This window comes from Erpetoichthys calabaricus, chromosome 14, assembly GCF_900747795.2.
Source record: "Erpetoichthys calabaricus chromosome 14, fErpCal1.3, whole genome shotgun sequence".
Lineage (NCBI taxonomy): Eukaryota > Metazoa > Chordata > Cladistia > Polypteriformes > Polypteridae > Erpetoichthys > Erpetoichthys calabaricus.
The window spans coordinates 103629744-103647402 of NC_041407.2; the positions used below are offsets into that span (position 1 = coordinate 103629744).

Consider the following 17659-nt stretch of genomic DNA (forward strand, 5'->3'; position numbering starts at 1 on the left):
GTGAGCAAGAGAGAAAGAGAGAGAGGGAGAGTGAGAGAGAAAGAGAGAGAGCTGGTACACATCGCCACCCCCTGGCCCGGTGTAGAAGTACAATCACTTGAGCCCTTCGACTGCCTCCCATGCACACATGTGTGACAATATCTACACCAGGGGTCTCCAACCTTTTTCCCCCTGAGAGCTCCTTTTACAAAATGTTAGTTTATTTCAACCCAAACAAACTGAATAAGCTTGTTTTGCCTGAACATTTACAAGATGTTTGGTGTCCACAACTTACATTTTGCATTAAAACATCACAAAAAATATTGAGTTCACCTGCAAGTGCATGTTGTATGTCTGTATGCATTTTCTAGTGTATCTCACACTATTGAATTAAAACATGAAGGGTGTCAAAACAAAACAATGCAACTCCAAATCCACAGATATGACTTCTTCATTTGTCATTTTGTCACATGTCACTGTGTCACTTTATTCACAGGTCCAGTTGCATGTGTGATGTGTTGTTTAGTTTGTCAGATGACTGGCACTGAGGTGTCTGGTGGAGTGGAACCCCTCAAGTTCACTCTGATGGACTCATTTAAATGTTTGTCTGTCAGTCTTGTTCTGAACTTTGACTTCATGACATTCACGTCAGACTCACAGAGGTATGGAGACCCAAACAGAGCAGACATTTTCAGAGCTGCTTGGTGAAGACTCTTATAGTTATCTGGCTATACTAAGCTCCAGAACTGCTGAGAATGCTGTTGAGATTTTAACTGCACATTATTTTGAAGGCTGCGGTGGGCTGGCGCCCTGCCCGGGGTTTGTTTCCTGCCTTGCGCCCTGTGTTGGCTGGGATTGGCTCCAGCAGACCCCCGTGACCCTGTAGTTAGGATCTAGCGGGTTGGATAATGGATGGATGGATTATTTTGAAGGTTGACTAATATATAAAATTTAAAATCCAATGTCTGTCTGTCTGTCCACTTTTCACGAGAGAACGACTTAACGGATTTAGATTTGTTTTTTTCTATAATTTGCTCGAACATTCCGGTTGATTCTGCGACTTCTCTCATTTCGTTATGTATCACAGTCCGCTTGCCGTGCCGATTTATTGAGAAACACGCTGCGGGTCAAGGGGCGGGGCCTTCCTCACTCACGTGTCAGCTTCGGGGCGTGGGCCTTAACTCCGCTTAGCTAGCGAACGACAGAACAATTGAATTCAACTTTGTTTGATATTTAAAATAAAGTGTTACTTAGGTCTTGATGAGTTTGAGTCCGGATATTCTCTTAAGTGCATGCCACATTGAAAAGATAGATTGCAATTCAGATTGTGGATCGTGATATGATTTTTTGGAAAGATCGCCCACCCCCTACTTTGACTATTCAAGTTTTCAAATTTATGTAGGATTCATTAACCCTTTGGTGAGCTACTTGAAAAGGGGTTGCGAGATACCGGTAGCTCACGAGCGACGTGTTGGAGACCCCTGATCTACACAGATCAGCCACAACATTCAAACCACCTGCCTAATATTGTGGAGGACCCCCTACGTCACCAAAACAGCATTTACCGTCGAGGCAAATTGTATTATGTGATATCATCTACTCTTGAATTCTGCTCTGTACTTGTAATATTTCTATTGTACTATTGTATTGTATTGAGGATTACTTGTGTTCTGTATATTGTATTGTATTGTATTGACCCCCCTGTTTTTGACACCCACTGCACGCCCAACCTACCTGGAAAGGGGTCTCTATTTGAACTGCCTTTCCTGAGGTTTCTTCCATTTTTTTTCCCTATAAGGGAGTTTTTTCTTGTCTTCTTAGAGAGTCAAGGCTGGGGGGGGCTATCAAAAGTCCGGGCCTGTTAAAGCCCATTACAGCACTTCTTGTGTGATTTTGAGCTATACAAATATAAATTGTATTGTATTGTAATGCATGGACTCCACGCGTCCTCTGAAAGTGTCCTGTTAACAGCAGATCCTTTAGGTCCTGTAAGTTGCCAGGTGGGGCCTCCATGGATCAGACTTGCTTTTCCAGCACATCCCACTGATGTTCAGCCGGATTGAGATCTGGGCGATTTGGAGGCCGAGTCAACACCTTGAACTCTTCGTCATGTTCCTCAAAACCAATTTTTGCAGGGACGCAGGGCTGATTACCCTTCTGAAAGAAGCCACTGCCATTAGGGAATACCATTGCCTTGAAGGAGCTGTATGTGCTCTTCAACAATCTTTAGGCAGGTGGTATCTGTCACGGTAACATCCACATGAATGGCAGGACCCAAGATTTCCCAGAAGAACATTGCCCAGAGCGTCACACTGCCTAAGCCGGCTTACCTTCTTCTCATAATGCATCCTGCTGCCATCTCTTCCCCAAGAAAACAAGGCACACGCACCCAGCTAAATGAAACTGGGATTCATCAGACCAGGCTACCTTCTTCCATTGCTCAGTGGTCCAGTTCTGATGCTCATGTGCCCATTGTAGGTGCTTTCATCGGTGGGTACCTTTCTCTCATGGCCAGCATTAAGTTTCTGCAGCAATTTGTGCTACGTTTGTGGGATCGGACCAGACAGGCTAACCTTCACAACCCCACACACATTGAGTCGCCATGATCCTGTCCTTCCTTGGACCACTTTTTGGTTGGTACAAACCACTGCACAAGACCTGCTGTTTTGGAGACCCTCTGACAGAGTCGTATAGCCACTGCAGTTTGGCCCAAATGAAAGTCGCTCAGAGATCTTTACGCCTGCCCACTTTTCCTTCTTCCAACGCACTGTTCACTTGCCGCCTACCCTATGCCACCCCTGGACAGGAGCCATCAATGTCCTTTCTGTCACCTGTCAGTGGTTTGAAGGTTGTGGCTGATTGGTGTGTACACCCAGTTATGTAAGTGTACATACAGCACAGTGTTTGCTATCATGACTGCCTGTCGCCGCTCCAGTTATTCCAGTTGAGGATTGTGGGAGCCTATCCTGGTAGCACTGGGCACAGGATCAGACCAAACCATCAACAGCTTATAAACGGATAAATGAATGAATGAATAAAAGAAATCGGCTGCTCATACCGCCAAAGACCAACGCATCTGATTAATGGCAGGCATGAAGGCCGGTTGGATTGAGAATGGCAACGCTCGCTGCTTCCCCATCCTGTGGAAACTGGGGGGGTCTTTGACCCAAGTAGTTGTCCCACAGCACTCCGCACATTTGCACCGTGAATGTTATGAATGTCCGTGGCAGGTGGCGCCGACGTCCAGGTTTCTCTCTGCTGCAGATCCGCCTGCGTCTTCATTGGCGTTGCTCTCATTTTGATGGTCACAAGCGAAACAGCAACATTTTTTTTTTTAACTTAGACGACCCAAATTTAGAGCCGTGCAGAGGAACAGAGAGACCGAGAACGACAATAAAATATTGAGGCTGAGAACTTTAAAAAGCCACCGTGTAGTGCAGTGGACGCCCGGCGTCAGAGGTTTCTGTACTTCCTGTTTCGCTTTTCACACACACTGAAGAAGAGGCTGGCAGATGACTTGCAGTTCTCATAAAACCGCTGATACGGTGGGACAGTCCCACCAGGGCTGAGCAAAAAAAAAAAAAAAAAATCAAGATGCTTTGGGCATATTTGGGGTCACGCTGATTTTATATAGCGCCTTTCATCACACTCCATGCATCTGTCGCTGTCATTGGTGGCTTTGACATCAGACTGCTAACTGCTAGGGGGTCAGCCTGGTCCCCACCGCCAAGGGAGTCACTTCACCTGCCAGCTACACTGCAGCTCCATGCCTGCCATGGCGGTTCAAAGTAGAAAGACGCCATATAAGATAAGGGGTTTATCATTGTGTGAGTACAGTCATGCTGTCCAGTGCTTCAACTTCAAGTCCAGCTACTTGTAACCACCAGGGGGAGCCACTGGGTCCCAAACCAGCCACAGTAATGCCCAGCACACTTTTAGATATTTATTAACGCACAGCACCTTCACACATAATCACTCTTCCTAAGATCAATCACAGCGCCAATTAAGTGTTGCCATCTGCCTCTTGACTCTGACTCTTTGATCTGAGGCGGTGGGCTAAGCCGGACCTGGGAATGTGCCACACCATCCATCCATCCATTTTCCAACCCGCTGAATCCGAACACAGGGTCACGGGGGTCTGCTGGAGCCAATCCCAGCCAACACAGGGCACAAGGCAGGAAACAATCCTGGGCAGGGTGCCAACCCACTGCAGGACACACACAAACACACCCACACACCAAGCACACACTAGGGCCAATTTAGAATCGCCAATCCACCTAACCTGCATGTCTTTGGACTGTGGGAGGAAACCGGAGCCCCCGGAGGAAACCCACGCAGACACGGGGAGAACATGCAAACTCCACGCAGGGAGGACCCGGGAATCGAACCCAGGTCCCCAGAACTCCCAACTGCGAGGCAGCAGCGCTACCCACTGCGCCACCGTGCCATGTGCCACACCATGCCTTCCTGAAAGCACTTCCGGGTCATATAGAAAGTAGGGAGGTCCTCCCCTGACAGCGCCATCTATCGTCTCCCAGGAACCTTAACAGGATTGATCTCCAACTCCCAAGCACCCCTGCTGGTATCCCAACTGGGTTGCCACAAGTTTGGGCATGGCAAGTGGGGCAACCACCCCAGGCAACACACCAAAGGGGGCCCCGCTTTTGTGATCCGCATGTCCTGTTTGAGCGGATTTGTCAAGTTATGAGGAATGAAGGTCAGTAGGACCACCAAGACAGAATACATGTGTGTGAATGAGAGGGAGGTCAGTGGAATGGTGAGGATGAGGGAGTAGACTTGATGAAGGTGGAGGAGTTTAAATACTTGGGATCAACAGTACAGAGTAATGGGGATTGTGGAAGAGAAGTAAAGAAGAGAGTGCAGGCAGAGTGGAGTGGGTGGAGAAGAGTGTCAGGAGTGATTTGTGACAAACGGGTATCAGCAAGAGTGAAAGGGAAGGTCTACAGGGCGGTAGTGAGACCAGCTATGTTATATGGGCTGGAGACGGTGGCACAGGAGACAGAGCTGGAGGTGGCAGAGTTAAAGATGCTAAGATTTGCATCGGGTGTGACGAGGATGGACAGGATAAGAACTGAGGACATTAGAGGGTCAGCTCAAAGTCAGAGAGACGAGATTGCGTTGGTTTGGACATGTGCAGAGGAGAGATGCTGGGTATATTGGGAGAAGGATGCTAAGGATAGAGCTGCCAGGGAAGAGGAGAAGAGGAAGGCCTAACAGAAGGTTTATAGATGTGGTGAGAGAGGACATGCAGGTGATGGGGGTGACAGAGCAATAGGACGAGGACAGGAAGATATGGAAGAAGATGATCCACTGTGGCAACCCCTAACGGGAGCAGCCGAAAGAAGAAGATATTCTCCAGTATATATATATATATATATATATATATATATATATGAGAGATGCTTCTAAGAGGAACCCTTTACAAATCCATCTTCCAGGTCAAATTCTCCACATGTACGTCTTTGAAAACATTCCATAGTCCACCTTCATCGCTTGACAAGGATCACCAGTATAATCCCTCCCTAAATTAGGTAGAGCCCATTAGTCGCTGGGTTGGCTTGTCGCTTATGACTCATTCGTGACCGTTGTTTCTTAGTCGAGTCTTTGGTTCACTTTGCTATAGTAGGCCACGTTGAAACAGTGCGGGAAATGTTTGGTAGTGAAGAGCGCAGCAACGTTTGATTACTGGTTTAGCCGTACGCTGTCGACGCCATGAGTGGAAGAGATCATGGAGCACTTTTTTAGTAGATTATATCGTTATATTTTGATAAAGTCCACGTGTTATCTTGCAAAAAATTTGGCTGAATACTGTAATGAGAAAATCCGGTGAATGTTAACATTATTTTTTATTAAATTCGCGTGCAAGTTTATATGGTCCACACATTTGACGTAACCGGCCCCCCGTGGGGTTGGTCAGCCCTGTGCCCCACACACCCCTACGGCCGCCTCTGGCAGTCAGCCTAACCAAAAAAAAAAAATCTCAGGAATGAAACCAGGAGAAAACGTAAGGGAATGCAGAGAGACGGATCTGGAAAATTTCACGGCAACTCATCCTCACTCTTAACATTAAAAGTGCCACAGTGGTTCATCAGAGCGAAGGCACAGGGGAGCCATTTTTGGACGTCTAGAGCTGTGTTTCTTGACCACTTTTGGGGTGCCGGTTGCTGTTGTTCTTATTGGTAGTGGGGTCTATTGCGCCGAGAGGGGGTCACCCAGTGCTTAAGCCCCTGATCTCTGACACTCAGCCCCTGGTCTTTCAGTCCCAGATGTACACAAACACTCGCTGCGAGCCCCTGATCTTCTTGCTCTCCGTCTATCACTCGTATTCCCGTCATACAATAAATCGCTTCCTTTCCAAGTTCTCACTTATTTATATCATTTAAATGAATTGTTGTGTTTTAACTCATATTTATAGCTAGATGGGGAACTTATTGCAGTTCCTTTTCTCCTTTTATAGTAAGTTTGATACTGAGGTTATATGCTAGTGTTGGTCATTTTGTATTATCAGTTGCTAATTATTGCATACAACACTATTGGTTATACCTTCAAAAACATGATGTTTAAGAAAACTGAACGACAGTAAGTCACAGACCCTCCGCCACTAACACACATCGGTCGACGTCATTGTCACATCACTTGATGAAAGTTGTATCACCGTCCAAATATGTATGGGACGTAACTGTATGAATGAAACAGTCCGGCCCACTCAAACAATTAATTGTTTAAATGTAAAAGTGCATGTACTAATCTATTTAATATCATAATTCCATCCATCCATTATCCAACCCGCTGTATCCAAACTACAGGGTCATGGGGGTCTGCTGGAGCCAATACCAGCCAGCATAGGGCACGGGGCAGGAAACAAACCCTGGGCAGGGCGCCAGCCCACCGCAGGGCACACACACACACACACACACCAAGCACACACTTGGGACAATTTCGGATCGCCAATGCACCTAACCTGCATGTCTTTGGTCTGTGGGAGGAAACCCACGCAGACACAACAACAACAACAACAACATTTATTTCTATAGCACATTTTCATACAAAAAAGTAGCTCAAAGTGCTTTACATAATGAAGAAAAGAAAATAAAAATAAAAGACAAAATAAGAAATTAAAATAAGACAACATTAGTTAACATAGAAAAGGAGTAAGGTACGATGGCCAGGGTGGACAGAAAAAACAAAAAAAAAACTCCAGACGGCTGGAGAAAAAAATAAAATCTGCAGGGGTACCAGGCCACGAGACCACCCAGTCTTCTCTGGGCATTCTACCTAACATAAATGAAATAGTCCTCTTTGTAGTTAGGGTTCTCACAGAAGGACTTGATGATGATGGTCATGCAGACTTCTGGCTTTTAATCCATCAATGTTGGAACATCACGGTGCTTTGAGTAGATGGTGGTGCCCAAAAGGATACCGGAAAAGGAAACAGAAGAGAGAGTGGGGGAGAACATGCAAACTCCACGCAGGAAGCAAACCCGGGTCTCCTATCTGTGAGGCAGCAGTGCTACCCACTGTGCCACCGTGCCACCAATATCATAATTCTAACTCTTTATTACATTATAGTTTTTTTTACTGTGAAGATAAACAGTTAATATATTAGATTCTTGCTGTATTTTTTGGCAGTGTGTGTGTGTTTGGGCCGCCCCACACCTCTTTGAGCTCCGTTTTTAACTCTGTTGATAAAATGCAGATTTAATGTCGTCTACTAACGCATGGAGTTGTATTCTGTTATTGTTTTTACTTTTAAATTCAACGCTTTGTTACAAAAATGTTTAATAAGCAAAAATGTACAGTAATAAGTGACCCTTGGATGAAGTAAATCAGAACGTTTCTATCAGTTCACCTAAAAAGCAACATCCAGGCCTTCAATGACCTCTTGATGCCACAGAGGAATCACTTCCGGCTTCCGCATGAAAGTTCCAGATGGAGACGTCATTTATTTATATCAGCGTCACACTCCGTAAGTAACCGTGACTAGATGACAATGGCTTCTGATCTGAAAAGGACCCTCGCTGCATAGAAAACCACAGGCCGAGTTCAGGTTTGCTTCACCTCTTTGTGTCCTGCAGCCCACCCTACATTAAAGATTTCAGTTTTTCTCCCCACGTATTTGAAAATTCAAAACACAAAGAACCAACTTCATATGCAAAGAACTCGTCCCATAATGAAATGGTGCTCAGTCAAGCAATGGAGCTACGAGGAACCAGTAAAGAACCGTAAAGTGCCATCGGAGAAGCAGGATTTTGAAGAGTGTACCAGCTTTAACACAAGAGGACATCTTCAGTGCCACTTGAGCTGGTGGCTCACGATTATGCCACAAATCCGTCACAGTGACCGGTCCTAACTTCTGAACAGTTGTAGATGTAGTGTGGTGGTGTTGGCAGCAAACCCATCGTGAAAGTTGGCATAGCGAGTGGCAGAGCCTTCATTTGCTTTTGAGGTCCACGTTTAAAAGTGAAGGTGCCAGAGTGCTTCTTCAGCGCAATGCCACTGGGAAGCCATCTTTGGCTCATCAAAGACTAATCCACATGAAGGTACCAGAAAGAACCTCTCATTTGTTTAACAGGCTCCATAAGTCACCCTTACTTGAGTCTGATGACCACTGGGAGAAGCTCCAGCTGCCCCATCACCATGCCCTGGATAAGCAGGTTAAGATAATGAATGGATTGATGGATGATAACAGATTTGTGAAATCCCAATGGGTTCCTAATTTTCCAAGGACTCTCACCGCACACAGTCACGCAGGCTCAGTTCAGGTTTCCTTGATCTTCTGGGCCACCTACGAGACATCGAAAGGTTTCTGTTTTGTCCACATATTAGAAAGTCCAAAGACGCAGCTTCATTTGCAAGGAACTCCTTCTGTTTTGTGGTGTCAAAGGTGTCCATGAAAGGCACTTTAACCTCTAAGTTACTTTCGAAACACCCTGTGATGGACTCAGTGCCAGTGCTTGGTTATTTTGTGCCCCCTCGCCAAGCTTATTAGTGCGCCAACCGAATGTTTGGTAGCTAATCCATGTGGCTGGACTCGGCTGGACTGGACTTTATCTCCCCGATGATCTGCGCCCTAGGCAAATGCCTACTTTGCCTTGATGGTGGCATCGGTCCTGGATGGACTGGCGCCCTGTCCAGGGTTTTCTCCTGCCTTGCTCCTTATGGTAGCTGGGAGAGGCTCCAGCAGGCCCCCAGTGACTTTTGAAACAGGGTCACCTTAAAGTCCCAAGCCTCCATTTCACATATTCTTACATCCATCTACACACTGGTTATTTTATTCAAGCTTAACCACACACATTCTACTGAACAATGACACTCTGTTAACAATTTTATACTTATTTTCCCAGAATTCCTGTCTATTTTACATACACCCCAGGTTTTTGTATAGCCCCAAATTCGACACTCATGATAGTCATTGATCCCCATCCCAGCTGGGATAAAAGAATAATGGATGGATTGGGGGGATTCTGAACAGTCCAGTATGAGAGGGGGGCCATGCTCCTCTGGTTTTTGCCCCATGCCTGGACACCTGCAAGGTTCCCCAAGACTTGTAGTTTTGAAGGGTGACCCTGTCGGGGTCCGGGGGTGCTGGTTTAGAAAGCTTCTGTTATGCGAGGCCGTGGCTCTCTGGGGGTCTGTCGTAAAAGGAAGCCGTCTCACTTCAAGGGGCGATTCAGAGTCGGGAGGTAGAGGGCAAAACTCAGCTGGAGGAGCGGAAGGAGACTTCATTGGTGATTGTAAGATGGGCTTTGAATTCTGGAAAAAAAGGGTATCGAGAATAAAAAATACATTTCATTGTACCCGGGACTGTCTTGGTGTAATTGTCTGGGGTTTGGGGCTTAGTGGTAAAGAGGAGGTCACAAATTGTTATTCTAGAAGAATCTGTGGGGGCCAAACCTCAGCGAATTCAGGCTTCCTGCTCCTGGTGCCACTGTCTGCAAGACATTTTGCTGTTACGAGATTTAATTCTATGAATTGTATCTCAGAATGGCCCGGTGGCGCAGTGGCTCACAGTTTTGGCCACCATAATCAGCCCAGCATAGTTGGCAGTTACTTCCCTAACCCTCAGGGACACCTAAAAGACCACTGCACCATTATGATGCCCTCAACATGAGTTCAGTTTCTCCTTCTCCCTTTGACTTTAGTGCTTTTTGTGGAGTTCACGAATGTTTCCACAATTTCACCAAACTGATCAGCAACCAACTTTGACCATCTTACAGGCCGGCCCCCACATTCAGCCCCTTCATGTCAATTTCAATGTACACGACAGTCAAGAAAAACCAGGGTGAGCCCACCGCGCTTAGGAGACCCAGCAGGATTCAATCCAAGCACCTCCTGCTGTGACGTGACAATGCTAAGTGCTGTGCCACCCTCAGCTGCTGATTAGCTGGGGGTCCCTGTTGGCACTCCCTGTTTGTTCATTTTTTGCTTTCCAACCCATAACCTATCATCTATGGTGGTGGAGTGAAAGCTTTAGATTCGGCAAAAATTCCGATCTCCAGTTTTTGACGAATCTCGACCTTTTAGGGTCCCCTGATACCAAAAACATCGATGTCTTGATGATGGGTGTGCGTCTGTCTGTGAGTCACAGTTCCTTGAGCTAAAACGGCTGGGCATAAAAATACCAGACTCAAAACGTAAGCCTGCTATGAGATGACGATGTGCTGATTAGTTTTTGAGCCAAAATGTGCATAAGAAAGAGACACCCTAGGGCAGCCTTGAAGGACCACCGTGGCTGCAGGTTTTCATTCTAATCCTCCTTTTAATGAGTGCCCTGTGTGACAGATAGAGGGCGATGTCGTCCTCTTGAACCCTCTGACTTGACTCCAGACACCAGGTAAAAGTCCAAATATTATTTTTATTTGAACAATCACATGCACAAAGCACCCTCCACTCCACAATACTCATAAATCAATAATCACTACAATACTCAATAATCACAATCCTCCACACACCCAGACGCGTTGCCACCCTTCCAGCCAACTCAGCTCACTCGTCTGGGGTTTCCCAGAGTCCTTTATAGTCCCTGACCTAGAAGTGGTTCCATCCCAACAATCCATAAGTCCTCATCACTTCCGGGTCAGATTAAAAGTCCTTTTCTTCAACCCGGAAGCATGTCGTTCCTTCCGGTCATGTGACCATGACGTACTTCCGGGTTATAGGGCACGTAGCCTTCTGTAAGCCTCCCTACAGCGGCTCCTGGTGGTCCTCATGGTATCCAGCAGGGTTGTTTATAACAATTACAATGTCTATAATGCCCTGCTGAAATTTGGGGACCTTCCATGCTGCTGGGAGAGCTCCATCTGGCAGCCTGGAGGTGTGGACCAGAATATTTGGCCGGCCATCCCTCACACCTGTTTGTGCTATGTGACGGATGGCCGCGATGCCCCTTTGGCACTGAGCTCCGGTGTTCCAGGATTGTGGCCCCGACGCAACCCAGGGGGGCTGCCACCATGCTGACGTAGTGTGCAGCCCATGGCTGTTCCCCTGGATTCAGTGCCAAAGGGGCGTCCCGGCCGGGTCCCATGTCCGTCACAGCTGCTAATTAACTTCTTGTGGATTCATTTTAATTGACTTGTTTTTTAAGATTTGTCCCCCTGAATTTCTCCATCGTTCCTCTCAATTGTTTCATTCTTTTCCTTAAATGGCACCCAAACTGAAATGAAATGTGAAGTGAGGGAGGCCAACAGAAGACCAGCTAAGTCAGGGCCTCCAACTCCAACCAATTTCACTCCAACCAGCTGCTTAATGAGGCGCCAATTCCTGTCATTAATTAAACTCGTTCTTTAACTCCGTGGCTTGTTGCTGCTGACGTGTCCGATGTTGTGGATTTTCTCTTTTCTAAGAGCTCTGATCAAGTGTTTTGTAGACCTGAGCAGATCAACATTCCTCAGACCTTCATCTTTCCTTATTTTCAGATATTGTATGATGGACACCAGTTGTTTTGGCTCATTTTGTATCTCATTATTGTTTGGCTGCTAATTAAGTAAAAAGAAACAATTAAGGGGTCTGAATCTTCAAGAGCAAATCAATTAAAATGAATTCAAAAGAAGTTAATTGGCAGTGAAAGCAGGTCACTCATTAAGAAAAGGGTTAGAATGAAAACCTGCAGCCACGGTGGTCCTCCAGGACCGGAATTGGCGACCTCTGCTTTAGAGGAACCCTCAAGTACCGTAATTGTGCAATTAAGGATGAATTCTTCTCATCAATGATAATGACATATTTTATGATCAGAACAATCAACATCAGAGCGGTCAGTAATTACTGAAATGTTAAGGAATAGTTTGGGTCACTTGGCCCGTAGGGTTCTAAGCCCACTGACGCTCACGTCCCACTTTTTCAGGCCTGTCCGTGCCTCTTGCCTGCCATTTTCTTTGCAGTTCTCTTGTTCTTCTGCATGGCCTTCTTTAGGCCACTAAAGAGTCGTTTTCAGTTTTTGGGTCAGTTACGTAATTAAGTACCCGTCCACCCCTGCTGTTCAAGCGTGGGTTTGCAAAGAGTTGATGCTAAAACAAGCTGCAGGTTTGGTTTGGGGTTTGGGGTCGGACCAAATGTGCGAAGAAAAGAGCAGAAGAAGAAGAAGAAGAAGACGAGGAGGAGGAGGAGGAGGGGGAGGAATGACTAATTGTGAAAGCAGAAGCCGCAGAGGAGACTCGTCTCGCCGGGCCTCCAAATAGCTTTGCCCGCAGAACAAATGCCATTTCAGCAGCGCTGGCAGATCTGTGGTGCCGCTGATGCTGGCCTTGAAAAAAAAAATAATGAGGGCAAATGCCTTTTCTCTTTTTTTTTTTTTAGGCCTGGTTTAGGAAATTGGCAAATAACAACAGTGATGTGTGAGGCAGATAAAAAATTGAAAGGGCATCAAGAGATGGCGCCGTCAACGGCACAAAGTTTCAAGATAAAGGCGGTGCCACGCTGCACTTCAGAACAGATTATCCACCTGAAGCTCAGTATGTCTGGGCCCGGCCAGTGCTTGGATGGGAGGTGTGGGTGAGGCCAGCGGGGGGGGGGGACCCCAATGCCCCAGTGCAGTGACAAGGACACAGTGCTGTAAATATGACACCATCCTTCAGATGAGACTTAAAACCTGAGGTCCTGACTCTCTATGGTCAGAAACAATCCCTGGGCATCCTTTGAAAAGAGTAGGGTGCCCCTTGATGTCCTAGCTAAATTGCCCACCAAGACCTTGTCCATTCTGGCCTCCTATTCACCACTGTCTATATCTCACACCCCACACCATCCATCCGTCCATTTTCCAACCTGCTGAATCCGAACACAAGGTCACGGGGGTCTGCCGGAGCCAATCCCAGCCAACACAGGGCACAAGTGTGATTAGTGGACTGGCGCTAGAATGGCTGCCGTTCCGTCATCCAGGTGGGTGCTGCACATTGCTGCACCTCCATCTATCCATCTGTCTATTATATAGTGTCTTCCATCTGTCTGTCTTATAGTGGCTTTAATCCATCTATCTATTATTTTGTGGCATTCACCCATCCAATATATAGTGCCTTTCATCTATATGTTTAATAATTATAACAGTATTATATATCTTTTATCTACAAGCTATATAGTGCCTTTCATCCATCCATTTATCGATTATACAATGCCATCCATCTGTCTATGTATTATAATGATAATGTCTTTCATTGATAAATTATACAGTGCCTTTCCTCTCTATTATATTTCTATTATATAATGCCTTTCATCTGCCTATCCATTAGATAGATGACAGGCACTATATAATGGATATACAGAAGAAAGGCATTATATAACAGAGATATAACAGAGAGGCTGCAGTGGGCTGGTGCCCTGCCCGGGGTTTGTTTCCTGCCTTGTGCCCTGTGTTGGCTGGGATTGGCTCCAGCAGACCCCCTTGACCCTGTAGTTAGGATATAGCGGTTTGGATAGTGGATGGATAATAGAGAGGAAAGGCACTGTATAACTTATCAATGGAAGACATTAACATTATAATACAAAGATAGAAGGATGGCACTGTATAATAGATGGATGGATGAAAGTCACTATATATCTTAGAGGCTTTAATCCATCTGTTTATTATACTGTGGTGTTTATCCATCCATATAATATAAAGTGTCTTTTTATCTATGTATTTATTAGCATAATAGTTTAAAAAGTATCGTATTGATAAGTTATATAGTGCCTTTCATCCATCTATCTATCAGTTATACAATGCCTATTATAAAATGTCTGTTATAATGTCTATTATAATAATAGTGTCTTTCACTGATAAGTTATATAGTGCCTTTCATCCACCTATGTAACTCAGTGAGTTTATTCGGTAACTTGTTTCTCCTAAGGCTACAACTCCCATTTGTTTCTTAATAGCATGCAGGGATGTGAAGTTGTGATGTGTTACTGATTTTTATTTTTTACCGTTGCTTTATTGATTGATTGATTCTCTCCTTGTTTTCCTCTTCCTTGCAGTCTGATGACAAAAAGGCGGCCCTGGAGGAGACGAAGGCCTTCACTACTCAGTCTCTGGCCAGCGTGGCCTATCAGATCAGCACCCTGGCCAGTAAAGTGCTGACCCTGCTGGACGCCCAGGCGGCCGACATGCGGCACATCGAGTCGTCCGTCAATCTGCTCTCCCAGGTCAGTGGCCCGCAGTCACCGATGCCCTCCTTTCTCCCGAGCTTCATCTCACGCCCCCTCGTGCCAATGTTCCGTTTCGGAAGAGGACATTTCACTGCAGACCGCACGCTTAATTCCTGCCCATGCAGCAAATCATTTTGTCTTGCACAGCCGACACACAGGCGACTTGAACAGCTGAGCAGAACGAGACCCTCGTTATGGGGGTCCCGTTAATCAGGTCGTGCGAGCGGTGGAATTTCGTGCGGGAGTGTGTTTGGGTGTGTGTGTGTGTGGGGGGGTGGTACTTTGAGTTTTCTAACACATTGAAAACAAGAGGAGCCTCATTAATGTGCCCATTAGAGATAAACGCTTTTGCTCACTGGAGCGCAATATGGACACAGCGGGTGACAACGAACTCGAAACAGTCTGAGACCTCATCTGAGGGAGCTTCGTCCTGCCTTAACTTTTTTTCCCAGATAACCAGAGACCACATAGTGTCTTTCCAGCAGCAAATCCGCGTTTCGTCTTACTGATGTATGCGGAGAGTTTACCCCCCAACCCCCCACTGCGATGCGAGCTCTGGGCACTGTGACCGGGGTATTAAACTGGCCAAGGGCTTTCAGAGCTGGGATGGCATCCAAGAGCCTTTGTGGAGGAGCAGCGCGCAGCTACGGCGTGAATAGGCGCGGGGTCAGCCGGGGAGTCCGCGCGTCACGCATTCTGACAGTCGCTGCGGGGGAAAAGCCGAGCGCTTTGTGTGGGAAGGGGCGACGGGGGCGGGCGGCGCTCAGCGGGGTAAAGGTAGGGGCGCAATGAGCCTTAAAAATCATCATCATCGTCATTACAATTCTTTGATTCAAGAGTTTGGGGAAATCTTTCTAAATAAATAAAGACGCAACATGTGAGCGTAAATAATGAAATGTGTCATGAAGTACGTTTTTTGTTGCTTAATTCTTTATGCACGTATTTAAACATTTCAGTGACTGCGCACGCAACCCGAAATACACCTTGAAACTAAAACTCATTTTCACCCGTCAGATTTGAGAGGGCGGAGTCTAACGAGTGCTGTGTTTTGATTGGCTTTACATACAGATGTGTCTCTCTGTATTTATATCGCACCTTTCATCTGTCAACTCTATCTTTTTATATAGTGACTTTCATACCTATTGTATCCCATATAATGAAGCTCATATCTATTTTTCTATCTATCACATACAGCCTTTCATCTTTCTAGTTCTCAATTATATGGTGCCTTTCATAGCTATCTATTATTGAATGCCTTTGAACCATCCATCTATTATACACTTCCCTTCATCTATCTCTCAATTATTTATTGCCTTTTAAACATCCAACTATCATACAGTGCATTTTATCTTTATCTCTGTCTTTTACATAGTGCCTTTTGTATGTACAGTATTGTATGTGATATATTGAATTTCATATCTATCATATAGAGCCTTTAACATCTATCTATCTATCTATCAATCATATGGCGCCTTTCATCTTTCTAGCTCTCTGTTTATTATATATTTCCTTTCATATATATATATTATTTATCATATATATTTTTAACCATCCATTATATAGTGCCTTTCATCTGTTTCTCTTTCTTTTATATAGAGTTTTTCATATCTGTTGTATATCTGTAGTGAATTTTACATCTATCTATTAATCATATGGTGCCTTTCATCTTTATTGCGGGGTGGCGCAGTGGTAGCGCTGCTGCCTCGCAGTTAGGAGACCCGGGTTCGCTTCCCGGGTCCTCCCTGTGTGGAGTTTGCATGTTCTCCCCATGTCTGCGTGGGTTTCCTCCGGGCGCTCCGGTTTCCACCCACAGTCCAAAGGTGGATTGATGATTCTAAATTGGCTCTAGTGTGTGCTGGGTGTGTTTGTGGGTATCCTGCGGTGGGTTGGCACCTGCCTGGGATTGGTTCCTGCCCTGTGTTGGCTGAGATTGGCTCCAGGTGACCCTGTGTTCAGATTCAGCGGGTTGGAAAATGGATGGATCTTTATTGCTTTCTAGTGTCTTTCATATCTATTATTTAGTGCCTTTTAACTCTTTGAGGGCTGAATATTTTTTCCAAAAAATGATGCTTTCACACAGAAATCCACATAAAACGTCTGTTGCTGCATGCTATGGCTGCGAGTTTGGCAAGAATGAGCGGCAGGCTTGCTGCCAGGCTGTCTTCACATGGCTGGGACAGCAACGGCGCGGCGGTCACGGTCGCAGTGCATTACAATCTGGATTCTACCTCTTGTCATTTTTAAGTGGCAGTCCTCCCTGGCGAACATTATCAGTAACACTACTAGCTGGGAACCGATCAGCTGAAGCTGGAACCTAACATTCATTTTCGATCACTTGTATCAAAATCTGAGTCCAACAAGTCATAGTCCAGTTCAGAAATGATAGGCAAGACGTTGTCCACGGAGCATTTTGCTTTTCGCATTCACTTTGATCTCTTGCCAGATCTCAGTGCTATTTTTGCCGTTGTGTGCGCCTTGCTACTCACGTGAGCGCAGGGAATCTCGGTCAAACCAATGAATCTAACTTTCCTTCTAGCAACAAGAGTCCAACATAATGGTTGGTTTTGTCACAGTTTACAGTTGATTACCATCGTCAACTCCTCTTTTTGACAAAAGTTGACATCAGCCCTGAAAGAGTTAACCATCCATCTATCTATCATACAGTGCCTTTCATCCTTATCTCCATTTTTATAGTGTCTTTCGTATCTTTTGTATGTGATGTAGTGCCTTTCACATCTAGTATTTAGTGCCTTCTAACCATCCATCTATTATACAGTGCCTTTGATCTATATTTTTATTTTTATAGTGCCTTTCACATCTATTATTTAGTGCCTTTTAACCTTTCGTCTATATCTCTATCTATTATACAGTGCCTTTCATCCTTATTTCTATCTTTTATATAGTGCCTTTCACATCTATCTACCTTGTTCCCCACGGCTGTTCATGTGAACTTGTTCATGTAGTGTCTTTCACTTTTTCAATCTATCCATGACAATTTACCATTCCAAGCACACAGTACACACCTCTCTGGGTGTAAATGATCGCT

At 45.5% G+C, this 17659-nt stretch overlaps 2 protein-coding genes and 2 long non-coding RNA genes across 5 annotated transcripts in view; 2 read left to right on the top strand and 2 right to left on the bottom strand.

Moving 5' to 3' along the window:
* The window catches only part of LOC127530169 (uncharacterized), a 251310-nt gene extending 245965 nt beyond the window's left edge, over positions 1-5345 (bottom strand). Inside the window, exon 1 of the long non-coding RNA XR_007936685.1 lies at positions 5130-5345. This is a non-coding gene — a long non-coding RNA (uncharacterized LOC127530169). The remainder of the gene's footprint in view (positions 1-5129) is intronic.
* LOC127530171 (uncharacterized) overlaps positions 1-17659 on the top strand; it is a 178409-nt gene that overhangs the window by 31308 nt on the left and 129442 nt on the right. The gene's annotated exons all lie outside the window — the stretch shown is intronic.
* The window catches only part of ccdc103 (coiled-coil domain containing 103), a 58786-nt gene that overhangs the window by 29902 nt on the left and 11225 nt on the right, over positions 1-17659 (bottom strand). The gene's annotated exons all lie outside the window — the stretch shown is intronic.
* abi3a (ABI family, member 3a) overlaps positions 1-17659 on the top strand; it is a 51699-nt gene that overhangs the window by 8153 nt on the left and 25887 nt on the right. For both annotated transcript variants that reach the window (XM_051936401.1, XM_051936402.1), the window contains exon 2: positions 14443-14610. In XM_051936401.1, coding sequence (XP_051792361.1) covers positions 14443-14610 — 168 coding nt within the window. The remainder of the gene's footprint in view (positions 1-14442; positions 14611-17659) is intronic.